Source organism: Leuciscus leuciscus (assembly GCF_965113295.1).
Source record: "Leuciscus leuciscus genome assembly, chromosome: 8".
In the NCBI taxonomy this organism is placed as follows: Eukaryota; Metazoa; Chordata; class Actinopteri; order Cypriniformes; family Leuciscidae; genus Leuciscus; species Leuciscus leuciscus.
Window position 1 is genome coordinate 17,622,140 of NC_138732.1, and position 23,756 is coordinate 17,645,895.

General features: G+C 36.3%; 2 protein-coding genes across 2 annotated transcripts in view; both read left to right on the forward strand.

Annotated features, from left to right (window-relative positions):
- gpm6aa (glycoprotein M6Aa) overlaps window positions 1-11,935 on the forward strand; it is a 33,455-nt gene extending 21,520 nt beyond the window's left edge. The window contains exons 3-7 of the mRNA XM_082178592.1: window positions 2,237-2,393; window positions 2,810-2,963; window positions 3,169-3,245; window positions 3,375-3,440; window positions 9,722-11,935. Of these exons, the coding sequence (XP_082034718.1) occupies window positions 2,237-2,393; window positions 2,810-2,963; window positions 3,169-3,245; window positions 3,375-3,440; window positions 9,722-9,874 (607 nt within the window). The 3' untranslated portion in view covers window positions 9,875-11,935. The remainder of the gene's footprint in view (window positions 1-2,236; window positions 2,394-2,809; window positions 2,964-3,168; window positions 3,246-3,374; window positions 3,441-9,721) is intronic.
- Window positions 11,936-15,125: 3,190 nt separating this feature from the next.
- On the forward strand, window positions 15,126-23,083 carry lrit3a (info leucine-rich repeat, immunoglobulin-like and transmembrane domains 3a). Its single transcript, XM_082177435.1, has 4 exons — window positions 15,126-15,946; window positions 16,988-17,454; window positions 20,396-20,701; window positions 21,734-23,083. The coding sequence occupies exons 1-4, from the start codon at window positions 15,831-15,833 to the stop codon at window positions 22,774-22,776; spliced, it is 1,932 nt and encodes a 643-aa protein (XP_082033561.1). The 5' UTR covers window positions 15,126-15,830; the 3' UTR covers window positions 22,777-23,083.
- The last annotated feature ends 673 nt before the right edge of the window (window positions 23,084-23,756 follow it).

Consider the following 23,756-nt stretch of genomic DNA (forward strand, 5'->3'; position numbering starts at 1 on the left):
AGTGCATATGCGTGTAAATGTTTATGTGTAGTGGAAAATCTCTCTATTTGTCTTTTTTTGTACTGCCTTGTCATATTGATCTTATCTGTAGAATATCAAAAAATATAATTTAAAAACACAGTTACACACATACACAGCCTGTTTACATTTTGGGGGGGCAAATTAAGCTTTTAAATAACATGACTAAGTTTATGACCATGTATTGTAGTTTACACTGATTTAAAGGTGCAGCAAGAGATTTCTGAGAATCATTGTTGAACACTTTTGATGTTTGAAATCAACCCAAACAAACACACCCCTCCCTTCATTGCTGCACGCAATGCAAGAGTGTATGTCTCTTTATCATAGCTGAAGTGAAACAAAATAATAGCCTGGAAATCCAGACCTAAATCTAAAAGATGAATGGTCTGGCGTTGACTAATGAAAATCGGCCAGCTCGAGGGGCGGCACCAAGCATGCATTTGAAAATCTCTCTGCACGCAATAGGATAACACTACGACCAATCACAACAATACACTTAGCTACCAGCGGAGCTAACTGGTAGATTAGACTCTTACCGTATCCGGTCGGCAAAACAGCAAAAACGTCCTTCTTGCAAAGGAACGATTCGAGCTGTGTCTTCTGTTCCTGTTTTAGATAAAAAGCCAAGTCTAACTCGTTCATTGTAGCGGCCAAAGCCGTTTCAAACAACTGCTATTCATCCATAGCCATCTTGCAATGTTTACTAATGACTTCGACGTCACAGCGCTGTCGTCATCTGTTTAGCTCGCCTCTGGCCCGCCTATATCAGATAACCCGATGTGATTGGTGCAGCTCAGATCGAGGGACATATTTAATGAGCATCATTTCTCGACAATTCAACTTGTGCTCTCGTGAGAACTCTGGATTACCAGGGTAACAAAATAATGCTGTGTGAAACGAATGTTACTTCCGTATGGAGCAGAAACAACACAACCTCTGCATCCGTTTTCGGGTATTCCAGCTAGGTTTCTCCAGTGCTGGAAAGATTTTCTAATATTAAAGGGATAGTTTGGCCAAAAAGGATATTAAACCCATGATTTACTCACCCTCAAGCCGTTCGAGATGCATATGTCAATCATTTTTCAGACGAACACATTTTCAGTTATTTTAGAAAATGTCTTAGATCTTTCAGTGGTTATAATGTCAAGTTATGGGGTCCACCTCCTTCAAGTCCCAAAAATGTGCATGCATCCTTCACAAAAGTAATCCATCCGGCTCCAGGGGGATAAACGTAAAATATACATATTTAAAACTTTATAAATGAAAATAACTGGCTTCCGGCAACGGTCGACGCGCATTCACCGGAGATGGATGCCGGCGTATGACGTAGGATGTACGTCGACTGTTGCCGGAAGCCAGTTATTTTCATTTATAAAGTTTTAAATATGTATATTTTTACGACAAAAACGCACGGATTACCCTCAGAAGGCCTTCGTTTATCCCCCTGGAGCCGGATGGATTACTTTTGTGAAGGATGCATGCACATTTTTGGGACTTGAAGGAGGTGGACCCCATAACTTGACATTATAACCACTGAAAGATCTAAGATATTTTCTAAAATAACTGAAAATGTGTTCGTCTGAAAAATGATTGACATATGCATCTCGAACGGCTTGAGGGTGAGTAAATCATGGGTAAATAAACTTTTTTTGGCCGAACTATCCCTTTAACGCGGTTCCTAAGTTCTTGCCTGATCATATCCCTTATTTTTCCAATGATGTTCCTCTTACCTTTTCTCTTTTGTAATGTCTTTCAGCCATCTCTCTTTCTACAGTATTTCTTCAAATCTCCCTCTTGCTCACACTCTCTCCTCCCCCATCATGAGTGGACACGCCCCCTACTGCTGATTGGCTACATATGTGTTGTGGCGCTTGGTCTGGTCCACTTTCAACATCGTTTCTCAGAAATTGCTTACTGCACCTTTAAATTAATGTAATAATATCCAAATCATCTGTTTTATTTAAGATACAAGATTGATTACTTAAGTAACATGCTGAATTCACTTGGCAAGACAGAAATATTTTTTTGTGTTCTGGTTTGTTTTCAACTCTCTCCGTGTGATTGAGTCAAATATAGATTGAGTAATGTGAACTATACTGCCCTAATTTGTGGTCACATGATTACTTTTGTTAATGGTTTTTAGATTAGAAATGTATGTGTCTTTTTTTACCCACGCATACATAATGATCGACTTTATTTCCTCCATTTCCCACAGCATTGACATTATCAAGTATGTCATCTATGGCATCGCCTCAGCGTTCTTTGTGTATGGCATTCTTCTGATGGTCGAAGGCTTCTTCACCAGTGGGGCCATCAAGGACCTGTATGGAGACTTCAAAATCACCACCTGTGGACGCTGCGTCAGTGCATGGGTGAGAAATCTCTGGGAGAACTTCATGCATTGGAATGTATAAAAGGGCAACGATAAAGCCACTAAGAGTAACTGCCGCACATAAACATGGCAGCTGTTTATAGGCTATAAAAGCAGTGAACTCTGCGAGTTATTCTCCTCTCATTTATGCAGTGTGAAATGTTATGGTGTGGTTGCTGTTATTGTAACACTGATAGCTAAACTCTGCACACTGTTCCAGATTTCATTTAATTCCCTTTAATAGAGATATTCCTTTCTATGTATCTTACCTTACATGTTGAGTTTTCTGAGTTTATTTGAAATTCTTGATGCTTATAATTGTGCCTTTTATTTAATTCTCTTGTATTCTAAATTATTTTCTAATTTAGAGTTTGATCGGGTATTTGGGCATTAGTCTTGATCCTTCTTTTCCTTCAGTTCATCATGCTGACGTACATCTTCATGTTGGCTTGGCTGGGTGTGACAGCGTTCACCTCTTTGCCTGTCTTCATGTATTTCAACATCTGGACCATTTGCCAAAACATGACCGTTCTGGAGGGAGCAAGTCTATGTCTTGACCCGCGCCAGTTTGGTATGTTTCATAATCTGTGGGTTTCACTGCCAGATGTTTAAGAGTGGTTACAAAGAAGTTTCAGTGATCATTTGTTTCGTTGCTATAATTTTATTCTTACTGGTTGGTTATCCAAATTAAAAATGTGTAATATCCATTGCTATAACCTCATATACCCTAAACACACAGATTGCTGTTGAGAAATGACAAAAACTATTTATTTAAGGTGTTGTGCCCTTTGGAGAGGAGAAGACTGTATGTGCAGGATCAGAGAAGTTCTTCAAAATGTGTGAATCGAATGAGGTCAGTATGAAGTATAGACAAGTTCACTAGACTCACAATTCTAATGTTTTCAAATACTTGTATAAATCATTTCAACAATGAAAAGCAATCCAAGACTCGTTTCTCTCTCTCAATATTTCTTTCTGAAAGCTGGATATGACTTTCCATCTGTTTGTGTGTGCGCTGGCTGGGGCTGGAGCTGCAGTCATTGCCATGGTGAGTTTTGACCAATACCTACAATTATACATAGCATCTGGAATACACTACACCACTCTTGAAATCAGATTGAAAGCTGAAAACTCACACATTACGATATGTGTTCAAAATATCAAACATATTTTGATATCATCTGACTGGATGAAATTATAGTCTGAAGCTACAAAATCTGATTCTGTGCCCATCATACTCTATGCCATTTTCTGTGAAATTTGTAGTGTGCACATCAGGGCGAAAATATAAGCAAAGGTCATGTATTCTAGCCTTTAGAGAAGAGGTTTTACATATGGATTCAGTACTGAAACTAATGTCTTAAACTCATTTTTATGCGGGGAAAAATGCATTTACAAAAAAACCAAAATTAAGTTAACTACTAAAGTTCAGCTGAATGTTTTAGTGTTCCACGCACATTAAAATGAACTACCTAAATGTAACATTTAAAGAATATCACTCTGTACATCAATCATTTTAATGGATTTTTAAAGTATGGGTCATAACAAAGGTTTTTTTCAGGCGTTTTTAAATGAATTCAATGCAAATAATTTTTCCCTTTTAACATAATATTTTATATCATGGTGACTGAAAGTGAGAAATATGTTGAGGGGGAGAGTTTAATTTCATCCTTTTAAACTGGCAACAGCGTGTTTATTTGTGTGATGGGAGCTGAATTAATGACATCACCTTCTTCTAAACTGAAATGGGATAAAACTAAAGTCATGAAATATTTGAGCATTGGGGTGTTGTCAGCTCTCTCATATTGCCTTCTCTTTGTTATTATTTAACATCTTTGTGCCTGTCCCCACCCCACCCACCCCCTCCGTCTCTCTCTCTCTCTCTCTCTCTCTCTCTCTGTCTCTCTCTCTCACACACACACACACGGAGAGACGCTGGGCACGTTCTGTTGTCATGGAAACTAGGGGAAGAAAGGCCCTAGAGCTTGTAGAAAGCAGCACTCAGTAATTTGCGAGGAACCATTTTCTGAAAAAGAGAATGTGGTTGTTAGTCTGGGATGATGTAGCAAATTATAGAAAGAGCTTTTCCGTCTCCTGCTGTGGAAAGAGCAAATTTAACTGATTGTTAAACAATGCGTCCTTACACTCTCTGGGAAGGGTAATAATAACCAAGCTTTTCCTTTGTCAAGAAGAGGAATTCAGGGTGTGGTCCTATTCTAATGAGCATGCATAATGTAAATCTGATTTGCATAATGGTGCACTGAAGTTAACAAAATATAGTGTATGCTCTCATGCAGGACAGCAGTTCCCTCTTAACCTATTAAATAATTAAAATCATTTTAAACATTTTATAAATATATATATGAAGAGTTCAGATGCAAAAGCCTCTAAGTGCCATCTGAAATTTTCTTCTAGAATGATCATTTTTATCAAGCTCGTATATTTAAGTTCAGTAATTTCACTTAAATGGCAATGAAAATTACCTATTAATCGTCATTTAAGTGAAATTACTGAACTTAAATATACAAGCTTGATAAAAATGATCATTCTAGAAGAAAATTTCAGATGGCACTTAGAGGCTTTTGCATCTGAACTCTTCATATATATTTATAAAATGTTTAAAATCAACACTGCTATAACCCCACACACTTACTTTGATTTCATATAGTGTTAGACCCCATGATTTCATTTAGTGTTGGGATAACAACACTATATGACAACACTATAACCCCCCCCCCCCCCCCCCCCCCCCCCCCCTATATTTCATAATAAGAACAATGCCAGGGCCTTCATCAAGGTATTTTTGTGCATAGGTTTTCCAGCACACATATGAGAGGAGTCTGGCTGCTTTACAATGCTGCCTCCTGCTGGTGTCACTGCTAATTTTAGAGTGGCAAACATGCGTCATCACAGTCTGCTAAGATCTTATTCCAAATACACAATTGAGCATATTAGCATTTTTTCAAGCAAATAAATGCACCCTTGGTAACCATAAGAGACCTCTTTCAAAAACATGACACAAAAAGATTCCTAACTTTTGACTAGTAGTGTATAAAAAAATCCCTAATCAATTCACATTTATTTGTATAGACTAGTGCTTTTCACTATACATATCGTTTCAAAGCAGCTTTACAGAAAATGCAGGTTTTTATTTACAATTTAGAGTGATCTTATCAGAGGTGACTGTGTCAAAATAATGTCAATTTGTCAAAAATGTACAGTTCTAAGATAATACAAATCATGCAGATAGCTAATATCATGTATTCATTTGCAGAAACAATAGAGTGCAACAGTCCCCGCCCCCTTTTTCAGTGCCGCTGGTTACGGAAGTACTTTTTCCATTCATTTCTCCCATAGAGATTTCAAAGAAGTCTTTGTTAAAGCGTTATAAGGCATGAGCCAAGCCAATTAGCTATGAGGTGAATCACAACACTACAAACTTTGATTTGAAGCAAAACAGTTTTTGAAAATCAGAGGCACAAGAATTTAAAAATACAAAGGTAGGCTGTGTACTTAACGGCTTTGGTGAGGGAAAGAACTACAATCCAATAAAGCATAATTTAATTAAAAACGATGGGGAAGACACTGCGGCCTTGCTCTTCAATAGCTATTTTTGTGACTCTATAACAATTACCTTAACTGCAACCCAGAGGGACATCTATGGAAGTAGAATAATGTCAAATGTTTTTGAAATAAAAAGCCTGTTGAATTGCACTACTTGAAAAAAAATAGGCATTGCATTAACCATGCTTGCATTTTAATGCATTGTATTTTTAGTGCTTACATTTTTATGGGCTGGAATTCAACATGGTTGAATATTTAAGCTGTGAATATTTCAATTAAAAACATTTCAAACACCTTTTCATTATAAAAAATTCAATAATCCATATTCACCTTTCATATTTCACTTCCTAAATATTCAAACTGTTTAAAAATACAACCAATAATATTCAACAGGCAATTTTCGGTCCATTTTATTTCGCTTTGCAAATTCGCTTCCACAAATTCAGTGGTTCAAATTCGACAGTAAATTCAACATTGACGTCCAGGAACTGCAGGAAAAGCAGTAGATTGCCGAGCATACTCTCCATCTGCTGTTAGTCGACCTCACCATCAGATGGTGCAAAAGCGCTTGTTGCTGACGAAGACATTCATTCATAAAATGAAAATGATTATCTGTGTCAGTATATGCGGAAAAGATGATAAACACGCAATAAGCTGTGTTTATGTTTCATTCAATAACTTCACTGTTACTTTCCCTGTGTATTCTACATGTCATCAGCTTTCTCTACCATGAACAGGATTATAATCGGTTTCCCTCAATACCTCATACAAGGATTTCCCTTCCGTTGATAGTGATATGAAAGACCAATCTTGCACCTTATTAGGGAAGTAGGCTGTAGGCTATTATATAGGCTACAGGCAAGAAGATGGACTCAGAATATGAACTTAACGCGCAAAGTTTCATGCTGAGCGTTCGTGATATACTGGCATAAAATCAACACATACATACATACATATATATAGTATGCATACGTGTATTGCATTAGCTTAAACTGTCACAGCACTTGCATATTGTCCTCCTATTGTTAGTTTAACTGTAAATCGCTTTGGATAAAAGCGTCTGCTAAATGACTAAATGTAAAAATTGGCTTGACATTGGACATTCGCACATTTAGGGACCGTCTCTAAAGTTGCATACAACATTGGCATACACGTTTCTAACTTCAATAGCAAACTTAAATTTATTTGAATAAATATCAAAAACCAAAGGGTGTGCATTATGCCTGACACTAAATGAACACTTTACAGTTGGTTGTATGACTGTAAGTCGTTCTATTCAAATGCTATCGGAGTTAGAAACGTGTATACCAAAGTCGTATACACTTTAGAGACGGTCCCTAAATGTGCGAATGTCCAACATCAAGCCATCTTTATGCCAGTCTATCACGGGAAACGCTCAGCATTAAACTTGCCGCGTTATTCTGAGTCCATCTGCTTGCCTGCGCGTTTGGTCTTTTACATCACTGTAGTCCATTAAGCTACGTTAAGCGTTGTATATGTCCAGCAGGGGAATCCTTAAGTATTGAGGGAAACCCTAATAGCCTGCATGCAGCACATCGCCACAATATAAAGTTAAGGCAACTAAACAACCAAGAGAGAAATGTCAACCTCAAAAATGTAACATTGGATCTGTATATCCGCATCGGGGAATAACATTATAATCTCGTTCACGGTAGAGAAAGATGCATGTAGGCTACACAGGAAAAGTAACCGTGAAGACACTGAATTTAACATATAACAGCCGTCATAATAATCACAAATACACTTACATTGCTGTAAATGAGTTTTATGAATGAATGACTTGTTCTAACTGTTGCTGGTCTTCAACACGCGCTTTTGCACCATCTGATGGTGAGGTAGACTAACAGCAGATGGAGAGTATGCTCTGCAATCTACTGCTTTTCCTGCAGTTCCTGGATGTCAATGTTGAATTTACTGTCGAATTTGAACCACTGAATTTGTGGAAGCGAATTTGCAAAGCGAAATAAAATGGACCGAAAATTGCCTGTTGAATATTATTGGTTGTATTTTTAAACAGTTTGAATATTTAGGAAGTGAAATATGAAAGGTGAATATGGATTATTGAATTTTTAATAATGAAAAGGTGTTTGAAATGTTTTTAATTGAAATATTCACAGCTTAAATATTCAACCATGTTGAATTTCAGCCCATAAAAATGTAAGCACTAAAAATACAATGCATTAAAATGCAAGCATGGTTAATGCAATGCCTATTTTTTTTCAAGTAGTGCAATTCAACAGGCTTTTTATTTCAAAAACATTTGACATTATTTTACTTCCATAGACATCATTGCTTATACTACTTTATTGGCCTGTAGAAGAATTTTGTTAAGTTGGAAAGCCCCTACCCCTCCCTCTGCAACAGTCTGGCTAGAAGATGTGATGTTCTTTTTAAAATTAGAAAAGATAAAATTTACATTTAAGGGGATCTGTGGACAGATTTTATTCGAAATGGGAACCTATTTTGTCAATTACCCAGTTGTTAACTTATTTTACATGTATCTCTCTCTTTACACCTTTTTGTGACGCTGTATTTGCTGTCTGTCTCACAGAATGGCAAAATAGTTTTTTATTTTTTTCTCTCTCTTTTATGTATGCATTTATACTGTAATAATGATACTTTTATCATCAGCACTTATGTTTTGGTATGCATGGGTACATGCCTTGAAAAGGTGTAATGACATAATTGTTATATTTTGCTTTTGTAACCAGACTCTATGCTATTCTGTTGTATTTAAGATGCCCATAGAGATGTTTCGGGGTGAGGGGGGTTGTTATAGTAAAAATAGAATGAAGGAAAATGTAACTTTCATGGTTCAACTCAGATTGGTGTAATTTTCTGTACAGAATCATGGGTAATGTTTTCCACTAAAACAGGAATGTCACTGTTAAACATGATTATTTAAAAAAATAAGCTGAAATAATGGGGCTTCAGCAGAAGCAAATACCACAGTAGGTCTGTCTAAGCCAAGGGTGGCGTTTTTACTTCCGGAACATGACTGTTGCACTCTGTGAGTTCATTAAAGCAATTATTACAAGTTGTGTTCGTAATGATTACAATATATATATAGGATCTGGGAGCGGTGCATGTTGATTCAGAGTTGCCGTCTTCTGAAGTCCTCGCAGGAGTTGGTCATCTCTTTAAAGGTGTTGAGTCATCTGAAGTCTTCATAAGAGGCTGGATCCAAACCGAAGCTTTTGTAGCCTACTCTCTAGTTGAGACAGAAAAGCAAAAAATAAAAAAAATAAAATAACCTAGCTACTGTTCATAACATGCTTTTGATCTAATATAACCAGAGTGCAAGATTATGAGATGCATTATGTGAATGGTTGGAGAAACTGAGTGTGTCTGAGCCGCGAACTTTATTAGGAAGGCTATTCCAGAGTTTAGGAGCAAAATGTGAAAAAGCTCTGCCGCGTTTAGTGGACTTAGGTATCGGTACAACCAAAAGTCCAGAGTTTTGTGCTATATATATATATATATATATATATATATATATATATATATATATATCATGTACAAATAAAAATAAAATTAATAAGTAAATAAGTGTCAGAATAATACAATTGTAAATGTTTAGTTGACTTTGTTGATGTTATTTCAATAATAAATAGATTTTAGAATAATAATAATCCTTTTATGAGATTTATAAGTGTAAGTATGTTTCATAAGAACAATTTTATTAGAGTAATATAAATGCAAAGGTTTAGTTGACGGTTTTAATATTATATGGTGTTGTTTCAGATCCACTACCTGATGGTGCTGTCTGCCAACTGGGCCTATGTGAAGGATGCATGTAAAATGCAGAAATATGAGGACTGCAAGTCCAAGGAGGAGCAGGAGCTGCATGACATCCACTCTACGCGCTCCAAGGAACGGCTCAATGCCTACACATAAGACAGGAAGCGGCAGCGGGGCGGGAGGACCCTCAGTGCTTTCACTTCCTGTTGAAGGGAGTTTTGGCACTGGTGCAGTCCAGGTGGTGTGTCGTATGACCAACCCCATGGCCAACCCATTACCTCTCGCACAAACATTATTATTATTATTATTATTATTATTATTAGTGCTAGCAGTAGTGTTGTAGTTTTTTCACATTAATGTATTTAATTTTTAAGAGATTGTGCTGGTTCTTTTTTCCACCACATATTACAATTTTTAAATATTTTAGCATCAATACATGAATCATTCTTATGTAGAGGTTCGGTTTTTGGGGGAAAAGCACATTTTTCATGTGTGTCTGTCTCTTAAGGTCTCATTATCAAAGACTTAAATCATGAAAAGAAATTAGGTTAAAAAAAAAACAATTCTCTCTCTCTCTCTCTCTCTCTCTCTTTCTCTCTCTCTCTCTTTCTCTCCTTTTTTAATCATCAGAAGGTATGAAGCCCGATACCAGCAGATGGCTTGCTCATTCTGCATTATTTTGGTTAAAAAAAATAATTAAAAACTGAGACAGAAAAGACAAAAAACAAAATTATGATATAACAGATGTACCATAAAGTGTTTATTTATTATTTTTCTACAGATGTCATTGCATAGCTTATCAAGATGATTAAAAAATAACAAAATGGTTATTATTTGCTTGCCGTGCCAGTCAAGTTTTCAGACCGCATCGTGCCAGTAGGTGGCGTTGTAACTTCTCTGAGAGGGAGAGGATCTTTCTGACATTTAAATCTTACTGTAGTGTCAGCGACCCCCTCTTCGGCAGCAATGCAACTCTCCCTTTACTGGAAGCAAGTGACACATGCACAAGCCTACAGCGTTATGACCCCCTCTTTTTTATTTTCCTACACCAATAGATATAGACACAGTAAAGCCTTCAGGGTTTTAATTTGACGCTTTTTGTTTTCAGCTTTTGTACAAAGTCAATGTGTAAATGTATGTACTGTAAGTTAGCACTTAAACTTCAGGTGAATTCGTATTAGACTGAAAACACATTCCATGACAGGATAGGGTGGGCAGAGGGAGGGTGTTCTTCTGAAAGCCTAAGAAAAAAGACAGAGGTGAAGCAAAATCCAGGTGAGGAACAGGAACGTTTTGTGACAGATCACTTTCTTTCGGTGGGTTTTTTCTTTACAAAGGGGAATACGACTATGAAAACAAATATTTAAAGAGCTTATACTATTATCTCAATGACAGTTACTCGTTGTCTTGCTAACAAGTCATTATTATATTGGATGATGGAGATGTCTTCTCATTCTTTTAATGCCTGGCAAGTCATGTTCCGTCAGTGTTTCTAAGAGCTAGTTTCGTGCACTTATTTGGCCATTTTGTGAGCTCTTTCTTGGTGTAAGTGCATTGGGGTACCGGCTTCCAAGTCAGACCCCTGTAATGTTAGGTAAAGACTGTGAACCTAAGTGTTATTTGTGGCATGGTCATGCATTCAATGGTAATCGTTTTTACTGGATCAAAAAAAAATAATAATGATGATAATAATAATAATGAAAAAATCAAAGAAAAAAAAAAACAAGAAAAACTGTTTTCATTCCATCTTTTTATGAGTTTGTTATATGCAACTGTCTTGCTGGGTCATCCCCTTTCTCATAATGTGAAGTAATTTGAATCCTATGCTGAATACATTGCGCTGAAACTCCTACTCTTCGATGGTTTAGTGTTTGATTTGTGCCTGTTTACTTTGTGGTGATCTCTCTAACTCCCTCCGAGTCCTCCTCTCACCTTTCTATTACTATTGCTTGTTGAGCCCCTAACTTAATGCTTTCTCTAACCCTCACCCCTCTCTCTCTCTCTCTCTCTCTCTCTCTCTCTCTCTCTCTCTGGCTCACTCCCTCTGTCCTCGTATACTAGTCTTTTTGTACTCTCACTAAAGAATGCTTAGTAGAAAGCTGTACCATTCATTTGTTTTGTACATAAATGTGCCAACCGCTTGACAGTGGCTTTTCTGATCTGTAGGGACAAACTGCTTGCATAAATAAACTACACTGGTGTACTTGTTAATAAATACTCTACGGTTGTTGTTGTTCTTGACAATCTGTGTATCATGTTGGAATTCACATACACTCTAAATATTTCATCAGTTTACTTTGTGGTCAAAATTAAATGAATTGGTTTTACTTAGCAAAATAATCTAAAATGGGTTACACAAATGAAAGTAATTTGTAAAGATCAAATGAAAAATAAATAAAGCACTTTGAGAGAACAATTGCACCTTTTTAAAGTATTTGCATGTGGTATAGGCATATAGCCTACAGTATATTTCACATTACTATACATACTGCATGTGATATGACAACTTACTCTATATGTGACAAATGTCTTCAAAGTTTTAGATGTGTTTTCATAATTTTACAACAAAATTCAGTGTGCTGCCATTAAAGGGATAATTCACCCAAAAAATTGTAATTATGTAATTTACTCACCTTCAGGATGCTTAACACAAAAGATACTTTGAAGAATGTTAGTTGATGGGCCCCATTGGAAGGTGTCCATCAACTGTTTGGTTGCCCATATTCTTAAAAATATCTTCCTTCGTGTTCAGCAGAAGAAAGAAATTCATACAGGTTAACAACTTGAGGGTGAGTAAATGATGACACAATTTACATTTATACACTTACATGTTATTTACATTTAATATTTAGAACTCACAGGTTCAAAGGTTTGGGGGCAGTTTTTACATGTTTTTGAAAAAAGTATCTTATGCTTACCAAGGATACATTTATTTGGCCAAAAATACAGTAAACAGAAATATTTTGGAATATTCAATGTTGAAAACAGTTGTGTTAAAAAAACAGCATTTATTTGAAATAGAAATCTTTTGTAACGATGAAAAAGTCTTCACTGTCACTTTTGACCAATTTAATGCATCCTTGCAGAATAAAAGTATAATTATAATATTTTTTTCCAAAACTTAAAACTATATCCCAAACTTTTGAATGGTAATGTTTCTACAGGTCTGCTATTTTCATTGAAACCACATGGAGGCAGGCTACAAAAGGACATATCTTGGATCACTGTTGCAAACTTGATACAGGCCTTTTAATTATCCATATGCTTCTACAGGAGGTTGACATATCGCTTCTATGTCACACATTATGTTTAATATATATATATATTTTTGTTTACAGCAAATCTATATGTTCATTTAACATAAAAACATACATGTAAACATGTAAAGTAACATACTTCAACTCAAACCTACAAAAAAAAAAAAAAAAAGTTTTACTAAAACTAAAAGAAGAAAAGCTTTTAAACAGAATTTGCTGATGAAAAAATCAAAAGGAAGACATGACTGAGATTACGGTAAATGCATGCTAACCAGATGTTGCAACACAAGGATGGACACATGTTTATAGTTATGCATATTTTCCATTCATTCTCAAGGGGTGTACATTTATTGGCATGTATAAACATACCCTTGGGAATAATTCTGTTTTGACAAATTGGTACTACAGGGAAATCTGTTTATTCCCTATACCTTAAGCAGTTGAGAAATTTACTTTTTATTCACACATTGTTAGTCAGTAGGCTAGTAGGTTATTCACTTCTCAATATTTTCTGAGGTCCTTATCAGGGCTGTGACACAATTGACTCTGTTCTCACTCTCTCACGCCACACAATCGGAGCACAGATCAGAACAACGTACTGACACATAAGAGCAGGCTTTTTGATATAATTTGTGATATATTGATATAGCTATTTTGATATAAAACAATCTCACTTAAAAAATGTGTACGTTTTATTACAAAAGCGCTTTTAATGTGGCGGGTCATATATGGCCTCAGTTCAAGTGAAGCGGGAGTGCAATCTTCCTCTTTACTATTACACTGTAAAAAAAAAAAAATTCAGGATTTATCACAACTTGTTTTCTTTTGTCAAATCGACTTAGATAATTTTATTATTATAGTTTTTCAGATTAGAGTATTTCAGATAACAATATTTGGAGTTTCTGTTGATTAAACCAATCTCCTTTGTATTAACTAAAAAAAAATATTTCAGTGAACTCAAAAGTAAGGTAACCAGGTTACTTTTTAAGTTAAACCAACTATTATATTTTTTACAGTGAAAGTACCAAATAAACATAAATGAACATTAGAGGATATGTTGAAAGAACCAGTACAACATACTGAAATGTATCATCTCTCATGTTTATCGCTGAATCAGTGTTTCAATATTCGCGAATAAAACAGCTTGTAAACAGTGTCACATAACGTTACATTTACCTCAGAAAAGCCATTCAAGCACTATATTATTATATTTTTACTCTAATACCATTAAAAGTTATCATTATAACGTTATTATTATAAAAACGGCCTTATGCATTTTTACAAATAATTTGTAAATTAAATAGTTAATTATCCTTTAATAATAGTGTATCACGCTGACAGATTGTAGGCAGTGGCAGATTGAGACTCTGGTGCTGACACCTAGAGTCTGTCCGACGTCGGATGTTGACGTCAGTCTGACATTGGGTTCTGACGTCAACACAACTTTCGGCATTGACACCTTGCAATAACATCTCTATAGCTTTGGCTTTAGGAGGTTTTGAATTGAAAATAACATTTAAAAAACTCACTTGTTAACAATCTGCCTCTTTCAGAAACTTTTTTGCAAAATTCAACGTGAAAGTGCAAGGTTGGATGCTCTTTTCCACTAGCGTTTCCACTAGCGTTTCCACTAGCCTAGCGCGGAGCAGAGCGAGCGTTTTCAGTTCATATAAATTAATTGAAAACACTCGCTCTAATCCATGCCAAAAGACACGTGTAATACAATTATAATAGTGTTGAAATAAAACGCGCAGATGTTTTATAATAATAATAATAATAATAACAATAATAATAATAATATGAAATTAAATTATGAAAATAATAAACTTTCAACAAAACATCCACGTTCTGATGAAATGGTATATATAGGCCTATTCATGGATTTCATCCGGTCCCTTTCCACAGGTGTATTAATCAAGCACAATGCAGTCTGCATTCATAATCTAGGTGCTTGATTTTATACACCTGTGGAAAGGGACCGGATGAAACCCATGAATAGGCTAGAAATACGTTTGAGAATGAATTGCTTGTTTTAAAAGAGAAAAAAAAATCTGCATGGTGCCCCCCTGGACAAGGTGGGCACCACGCACATTTTTTAACCACTTGCCCAATTTGGTTAACCTGCCTATGTTTGTAGGTCAATAGTTTACAACATTAGTTGATTGTTTTTTTCCATGTATAGGCTATATCCCCCAATTCTCACTTCAAGCTGAACTCAAAAGTTGGCAGCCCTGTCATCTCTCAACTCAGACAGAACAGTTTGGCCTGTCTGCCACCTGGCCTATACTCTTAGTAAATCATGACCTGAACGTCAGCTTACACACAGGTGTCATCTACCCACAATGCACGCAACATTTAACAGCGTGAGGCGAGGAAGATGACGGAAGCCAAAATCAGCCTCAGACAGGAGGTGCAGGATGTAAAAGTGTCTGGGAGCGAGCGGTCACGTGACGATGCTGAGAGAACCTTGCCGTTAGCCGATTATAGCGTGTGGGCTTATCCTCCTTCTCGAACACACAGTCTCTCTCTCTCTCTCTCTCTCTCTCTCTCTCTCTCTCTCTCTCTCTCTCTCTCTCTCTCTCACACACACACTTCCCATCCAACTTTGTTCAACTTTAGTGACCTACTCAGCCTTGAGAAATCCTCTTTCTAATCTCGGCTCGCGCACCTCCAATCCTCCAGTTCTTCTCAGCTTCCTGCTCACCTGTTAGCATGCTAAACAGGATGCATGCGGCAATGAACTTTTCTTGCTTTTATTCATTCTCCCCGAGGACTGCTAAAGGGATTTTTGTTCACTGATGATCGATTGGGATCTGATGTGTGTGAGTGTGAGTGTGTGTGTCCGTGACTGAAGGATGTATCGTCTGCTGGTGGCCCAGGTTCTCCTGGGCTGCTGGAGTGTGGCACAACCCTTCTGTCCGTCGCAGTGCACCTGCGTGTACCACGGACGCAGCGATGGCACTGGCAGCAGGTAAGGACACTATTTCACTATAATAATAATACAAGTTTAAAAAGTAGAATAAATATAGGCTTTAATAAAGTTTAAACTTTTTGTGTAAGATATAGCCTATTTAGCATAACCTCGCAAAAGGCATAATTTAGGCCCATTGCATAAATTCTTGAATAAGTAGACAGACATACAGTATAAGATAATAGATTGAACTGGAATAAACTGAAAATGAATAGCATTTGAGAAATATCAATAGGCCCTATAAGTTTTATAACAGTAGGCCTAACTTTTTATTAAGTACTTTTAAAACCTCCTTAAAACACAGACAAATATTTCATAGGCTATATATTAATGTAATTTGACCAAAGTCGATAGAAAAAATGTGCACAATAAATAGCCTTTTTGAATCAAAATAAACAAGATGTTGTTACAACAAGGATTATATAGTTTTTTAAATTATGCTTGCTCCTTTATACTCAAGATAGGCTATATAAATGTAAGCCAATAGGCCTATATAAACATTATTGGCAATAAATCTTGTTTTGACAGATTGGCACTGAAGGGAAATCTGCTTATTTCCTCATGTAGGCGATCAGAAACGTTTGTTAAATTAAATGTTTTAAAGCATTTTAATTTGTCATTACATTACAGTCTAATATGTAAATGTATAGGTTTATATTATTATAATTATTCACATATATATTTAAATAAATATATTGGATTTTAAACATCCTAACGAGTCATAAATAAATAAAAAACAAAAATAGATTTTTAACTATCACGTGGGGTATTATCTTGTGTGTATCTTAAGAGCTTAGCCTGAGAGTGTAAACACTCACGATACAGGAAACCATTTTGAATCATCAAAATGTTTTGTAAAAGGTATATCAGAATCAGACCAGTGTGAACATAAATTATACATGTAAAATAATTCCTTGAATTTTACTTTGTGTGAGGCTATATTCCTCATATATACTATAAAACTCAAAATGAATGAACATCACCACACATAGGCCCATATTGCTTGCAGTGATTAATTTCTGCTCTGAAAATCTGCCACAGGTCTGTTTTATGCAATGACCCTGACATGTCAGATATTCCAGTCAACGTCCCCTTGGACACGGTGAAGCTGCGGGTGGAGAAGACAGCTGTGCGTCGAGTGCCCACTGAGGCCTTCTACTACCTGTCAGAGTTACGCTACCTGTGGATAACGTACAATTCAATCACCTCTGTGGATCCTGGCAGTTTCTACAATCTGAAAGTTCTTCATGAGCTCCGACTGGATGGGAACATGATCGCTATCTTTCCCTGGGAGTCTCTGAAAGAGATGCCCAGTCTGAGGACCTTGGACCTGCACAACAACCGCTTGACTAATGTTCCTGTGGAGGCAGCACCTTACCTGGTTAACATCACCTACCTAGATATTTCTAGTAACAAGCTAACTACCCTCCCCTCTGACTTGGTGGACATCTGGCCTCCATTTTCAGGCATCCTGCCTAGTGCCAATGCCTCACAAAAGATTGTTCTAGGTGGGTACAAATTATGATGACATGCCTTAAATATGCGAAATGTTGTTGAACAGACACTATTCAAATTGCATTGACAAGTTTTTAAATTACCTAAATTACCTTAGCTTACTTTGTTGATTTAAACTAAGCCAGCAAAAGAAACTCTGTAGTTAAAGGGATAGTTCAAATTCTGTCATCATTTACTCACCCTCAGGTTATTCCAAACCTTTATAAATGTATTTGTTCTGTTGAACACAAAAGAAGATATTTTGAAGAATGTGGGAAACTGAACAATTCTGGGGCACCACTGACTTACATAGTATTTTTGTTTTCCTACTATGGAAGTCAGTGGTGCCCCAAAGCGGCCTGGTTACAAACTTTCTTCAAAATATCTTCCTTTGTGTTCAGCAGAACAAATAAATTAATACAGATTTGGACAAACTTAAGGGTGTTGTAAATTATGACAGAATTGTTTTCAATTACATTTTTTGGGTGAACTATCCCTTTAAAGAGTCAAATTACTGGTATGAGCTTTCCCTTGTGAAATAGAAGTGTGCTTAATTGTATTGAATGTACACTTGTAGTGTACTTCATATCTTAAAAGTATATTTTTAAAAACTTGCAGATAATATAATATTATTAATTAAATAAAAAGGCCACTTTAGTGTAAAGTTTTCATGACTTTCTTTACTATGTTTCTTGTTTCTATGTTTAAAAAGTGTATTGATTTATAAAATTACATTTAAAGTTAATATATTTGAAAGGTTCTAAATTTCAACTTTACTGTAGTCAACTAACTGGATTTAATATACATTCAGGCAATAATACATTTTAATTGAATTGTAAAATACAAATGTCCGAAAATTAAGTTTTCATTTAATCATATTTTTATATTATTTCTTTAATAATTACATTTTTAAAAGTATGCTGATGTGTACTTCTTCTTTTTTAACAAGGGTGGGCTCTTCCTAAAATGCTAAAATGCAAAGAATATGGGTGGATACTGTATACAGTATGTAAAATTGAAAGCAAGAATCAACAATATCCCTCTCTTTACCATGTCTTTGTAATTCCAAGTGTGATCTTTAAATATCTAAATCTAGCCTGTCTCATTGGGCTCTCCCAAGTTAAGTACAAGCTAATCTTCTAATGGCGCTTCCAACTGTGTCTGAGGATCTGAGATTTAAGTTTCTTTGAAGAGCTCATCTGAGAAGAGGATGATTCATGTGTTTGCTTAGTGACATTTAAAGAACAGATTGCGGAAGAGAAAGTTAATAATTTGATAGATTCATGTGTGCTCGACCTACTGGATGAAAGAAAAAGTGAGAGTACTCTTGTATGGCACTTGGTTAAAGTATAGAATACTTTAGCAGTTGTAGTTGGTACTTGATGATATGATGGTGAAAGTTTTTTTCAAAGTTTTCATTTAGCGATTTAGGCATGATATGCTATGATAAATGAAATGATATGATGGTGAAAGTTTTTTTTTAAGTTTTCATTTAGCGATTTACAGTAGGCTCCAACAAAACTGATCACGGTTGGCCGATCTACACAGATCAGTCAAAAATTTTCAGCCATCTTGAAGGAGAGGATGTTTCTGTAGTTTACATTACATTAGAAAAATACTTAACAGTACATTAGGAAACAGGTTATGCCAAAATGTGGCGACCAGAGACTTTATGAGAGTGTTTATTCAACCGAGCCATCAATCATTTATTCAACCTATTCGTTCAAAAACGCTGCAACATTCAGGGAGTGACTATCCTAATATGTGAGTTAATAAATCAATTCTTGCAATATTGAAACCAGTGAATTCGGAACAGCACACCAGCATAGCCTACAACTCTTAGTATTTCTGCAATATCTTTATATGACTGAAACTGTAATCGAAACTGTAATATGCCAGTATGCTGTTCCGAATTCAGAATCCCTCAATAATGAGTGAGTCATTGAATCATCCAATCAACTTGTTTGTTCAAGAATGCTGCTATAGTGTTTTGCTTGGAGATATAATTTTATTTGGTGATATAATTGGCAGCATTGTGTTTAAATTGTAATTTACTTAATATATTTATATATATTTTTATTGGACTGTTTAAAAGCAAAATCACAGTAGCAATCATGTCAGTGTGTCTGAATATCAGAGTGACTGTGTTTTTTTCATTAGGCACGACAATAAAGAATCAGAATCAGAAGAATCAGAAAGAGCTTTATTGCCAAGTGTGCTTGCACCCACAAGGAATTTTTCTTGGTACTCAAGAAAAAATTGAGTACCAAGCATTTGATAAACACAGCATTTGTGCTCGTGTGAAACTGCAACTGCATATTCTTTACTTTCACTAGGTGCCATTCAAGTGTAGAGATAAGCACAAATGCACAATGTGACCGGCATTACCCTGTATCATCAGGATATTAGCAGTTGCCACCATCCAGCTGTTGAGTTGCATCAGTGGACCGTCTAATTCCTTGTTTACAGTCAACTGATCTTCATCCTGCCATAGACAGAATTATGGGTGGACTGTGGTTTTAATGTCCAACACCTGATGTATGCGTGCGAGCCAGACAAGACATCCTGGCTTTAGAATTTACAGCAAGATTTACACCTTTCTTATTTGATGGCAGTAAACTGCTGTGTTAGTAGTTGAATAAGTAAACATGTGGTCTTTATTTCAGTATGTTGAGATATTCAATAATTCAAGTTGTCCTTCACCATTGCATTTACATTTATACATTATGATTTTATCTAAAATGACTGACATTGCATTGAAGGTATACTTTTTATCAGTTCATGCATTCACATGGGAATCAAACATGACGATAGATAGATAGTTGGATGGATGGACGGACGGATGGATAGATCATATTTAATACATTACTTTTCCTGTCCCCTAAACTGAAAGGAGATTTACATTCCTGTATTTAACATATTGCATATTCTAAGCAGATTTTTCAATATTTGCAGGTCTGCAGGACAATCCCTGGTACTGTGACTGTCGAATTTCCAAGCTCATTGAGTTGTCTAAGATGAGCAGCATACCTGTGGCGTTGATGGATCAGTTTCTAACATGCAGTGGACCAGAGAACTTAGCTGGTGTTCTGTTCCAGCGGGCTGAACTGGATCAGTGCCTCAAGCCATCAGTTATGATTTCAGCCACTAAGATCACGTCATCACTAGGCAGCAATGTGATTCTGCGGTGTGACGCCACTGGTTTCCCTACCCCCACCCTTCTCTGGACTAGAGCTGATGGATCTGCATTCAACAACACAGGTATGAAGTCTCGCAGGTCTCGGTCTGTCCAAGTAAAAATTACATCAAACATAACTGAAATATTTGAGGGATTATTTAATACACTTTCACGTCTGTCTTTGAGTGTGTGCCAATTGTAGACCAATTAACATGTACACATGCTGGACAAAGTCAGACTAGTAAAATTACAATCGGACTAATGTGTTTACATGAATTTTTAAAAAGACAAATTATTGTGTTTGTCTGAAATGTAACTTTTAAAGAGCATGTAAACTAGGGCTGTATGATATTAGAGATTTTGTTTAAATTGTTTTATTGATATTGGATATTAAATTGTTCATGCTCATTTTCTCTTTTTTGATTACCTTTGCCGTCATCTAACGCCCACTTAAAGTTTATCTAACTAATAATTTAATAACACTGTTAAATGTAATCTTTAGCAAATCTCAAAACGAACGTACAGTTTTCATACTGTACATTATAATTTTGTGATGCCTATATATCATTTAAAATGATTGATTTGAGTCTTTAGTGTTTTTTTGTGTGTTTTTTTACAGATTAGGCAAAATAATATAGAATTTTAATATCAGCCAATTTTAATGACTGGCCAACATCAAAATAATTACGGGCATATCGGCCACAATTGTATATATCGGTGCATCCCTATTATAAATATTGGATATTATATGTAAATGTAAATATGCAAATATTATATAAATATTTATTTACATTTTAATATATACATCAGTTCATTCTGCATCAATATTTATCAGTTGTAGGCCATAACATAAAAACAATTTCTGGCAGAAATGCAGCCTTGATGAGCGTAAGATATTTCTTTCAAAAGCATTAAAAGATCTTACAGACGCAACGGTAGTGTATGTATTTCATCAGATCTACATCTCTGTATTTGACATAACTTAGGCAGAATATTAATATCGGTTCATCCCACATGTAAACCTGCTTACTTATTGCAAAATATAAACCATAATTTCACCTTTTTCTTATGAACCTATTGTTCAGGTTGTTACTCACTATTTCATGTCTTTGTAGTTGTGCAGCAATCTCCAGGTGAGGGGGTTCATTGGTCCATCCTCAGTTTGCACAGTATTGTGTTTAAGGATGCAGGCGATTACCTCTGCAAGGCAAAGAATGTCGCAGGGAAGGCCGAGGCATCCATCACCCTGTCTGTGGATGGGATGCAGGCCACAACGCAGTCCCCACCGATAACCATAACCAAGCTGCCCGATGGTCAACCCAGGACTTCTTTTGCAGAGACTAGGATGCCATTGAATACTTCCTTAAGCCCCACACTTACAACCAGAGCTGCCATGACCACAATGCCACCGCTGCCAACCAGGAAGAGTCTGGGACCAGGCGAAGGAGTTCAGAGGTCCCCACCTGCTGGAGACAAACCAGCTAAGGTCCAGCAAAGCAAAGGCGACAAAGGTTTAATGATGAGTGACAAGTTCAAAAAGAAAGCTGACATCAAAGACATTGAGGTAGTGGAGGAGACAAGTGACACGGCGGTCTTATTATGGACCGCTGAAGGTTTGCCAAGCGATGCGCCCTTAACAGTGGTCTACTTTCCATATGATGCGAAAGAGAATAAGGAGTCGGTCGATACGGAAGTTGGTCAAGGGAAGCTGCTCTTGGAGTATCTGATGCCTAACCTGCTCTACACGGTGTGTTTGGTTACTAAGGGTTCGGTGTCTGGGAAAGAGCAATGTGTGGATTTCAGTACTCTGGATAACGGTGATGACGATGGGCAGAACAAAGTCCTGATGATCGCCAGCGGGATTGCATGCGCAGTTGCGGTGCCTCTCATTGTGGTGTTGCTCTACAAGATCTTGTGTCTGTACTGTAAAGGAAATAGTAGCAGGAACAGTGGACCAGATGAAGACCTTTCAAAAGAGACGTATGTAAAGTTTGAGACGCTCACCATGAAACAAAGGACTCTGAACGGGCAGGCGAATGATTTGTGGGCACGAAGGCAGACTCAGGATTCAGAGAGGATGCTCCTGTGCTCACGTTCAAGCATTGACTCTCAGATGACGTACAAGAGTGACAGCTCTAGATCCGAGTACCTGTGCTAATGAATGGCATATCGGCTTTGTGTGTTATCCTTTCCACACACAAGCTGTGGAAACATAGGTTTTAAAAGATAAGCTCTTGATATGCTGTCAAACTCAATGCCTTACAAGAGTTATTTTGACTCCACGTTGCGTTTTCTGTCTCATTTCCCATTTTTAAAAAGCCATATTCTTCACCCAATTACACCCAATTATGTATTTCTTTTTATGAAATGCAGTGTACATAAATGTAAATCATGTGTATTAATTGTATATGCCAACATATGATGAAATAGTGATATATAGACTCATGATAAATGTTATTAAACATTTCTACTGCCTAAAATATGTTGTTTTTTTCTGTTTTTTTTTCTTTGTTACAAGGATCATATATAATGTTGAGCCGATGTGTGTTTCATGATTAGACTATAGTATGCATTCCTCTAAATGCAACAGGTGCGTTTAATGTTTATGTCCTCTCTTAATTTTTTAAGTTTCTTTCTATGTTTCTTCCTCTCTATCTTTACAGGTTTTTAATAGGATATTTATGTGCACTGTCTGTGTGCACAGCATATGTTTTTGTGTGTTGTATGCCATGCATGTCATTGAAATATCCACTTTGTTCCATTAGCATGAAATTAGTGTCAGGGGCCATTCACAAATGATACAGCACAGCATGAGACCTGAACACTGCATAGTCCTGAGACCTGCTATGTACTGTTTTTAATGTGACGCTATGTCTCGTTTTCAAGATGGTCACGTTGAATACTGTAAATTTGTGAGGCAAGAAGCTGAAAAATCAGCAAGACGATACAATGATACAAACTTGAAAAATGATCAAAGATCATCTAGTGCATGTTTACATACAGTATAACATCAATTATAATGGCCCCCTCATAGTGCTTTTTTTTTTATTTTGAATTGGAGGTCTATTCCCATACTGATGAATTTCTGTGTAAATTAAATTGATCAAAAATTACATGAAATGCATTTACATTGATACA

Excerpts from the sequence above, each read along its gene's own strand:
- lrit3a (XM_082177435.1), top strand. The coding sequence starts at position 15,831 with ATGTATCGTCTGCTGGTGGCCCAGGTTCTCCTGGGCTGCTGGAGTGTG. Across the intron at positions 15,947-16,987 it reads AGCGATGGCACTGGCAGCAG|GTCTGTTTTATGCAATGACC; the intron begins GTAAGGACACTA and ends AATCTGCCACAG. Across the intron at positions 17,455-20,395 it reads CTCACAAAAGATTGTTCTAG|GTCTGCAGGACAATCCCTGG; the intron begins GTGGGTACAAAT and ends CAATATTTGCAG.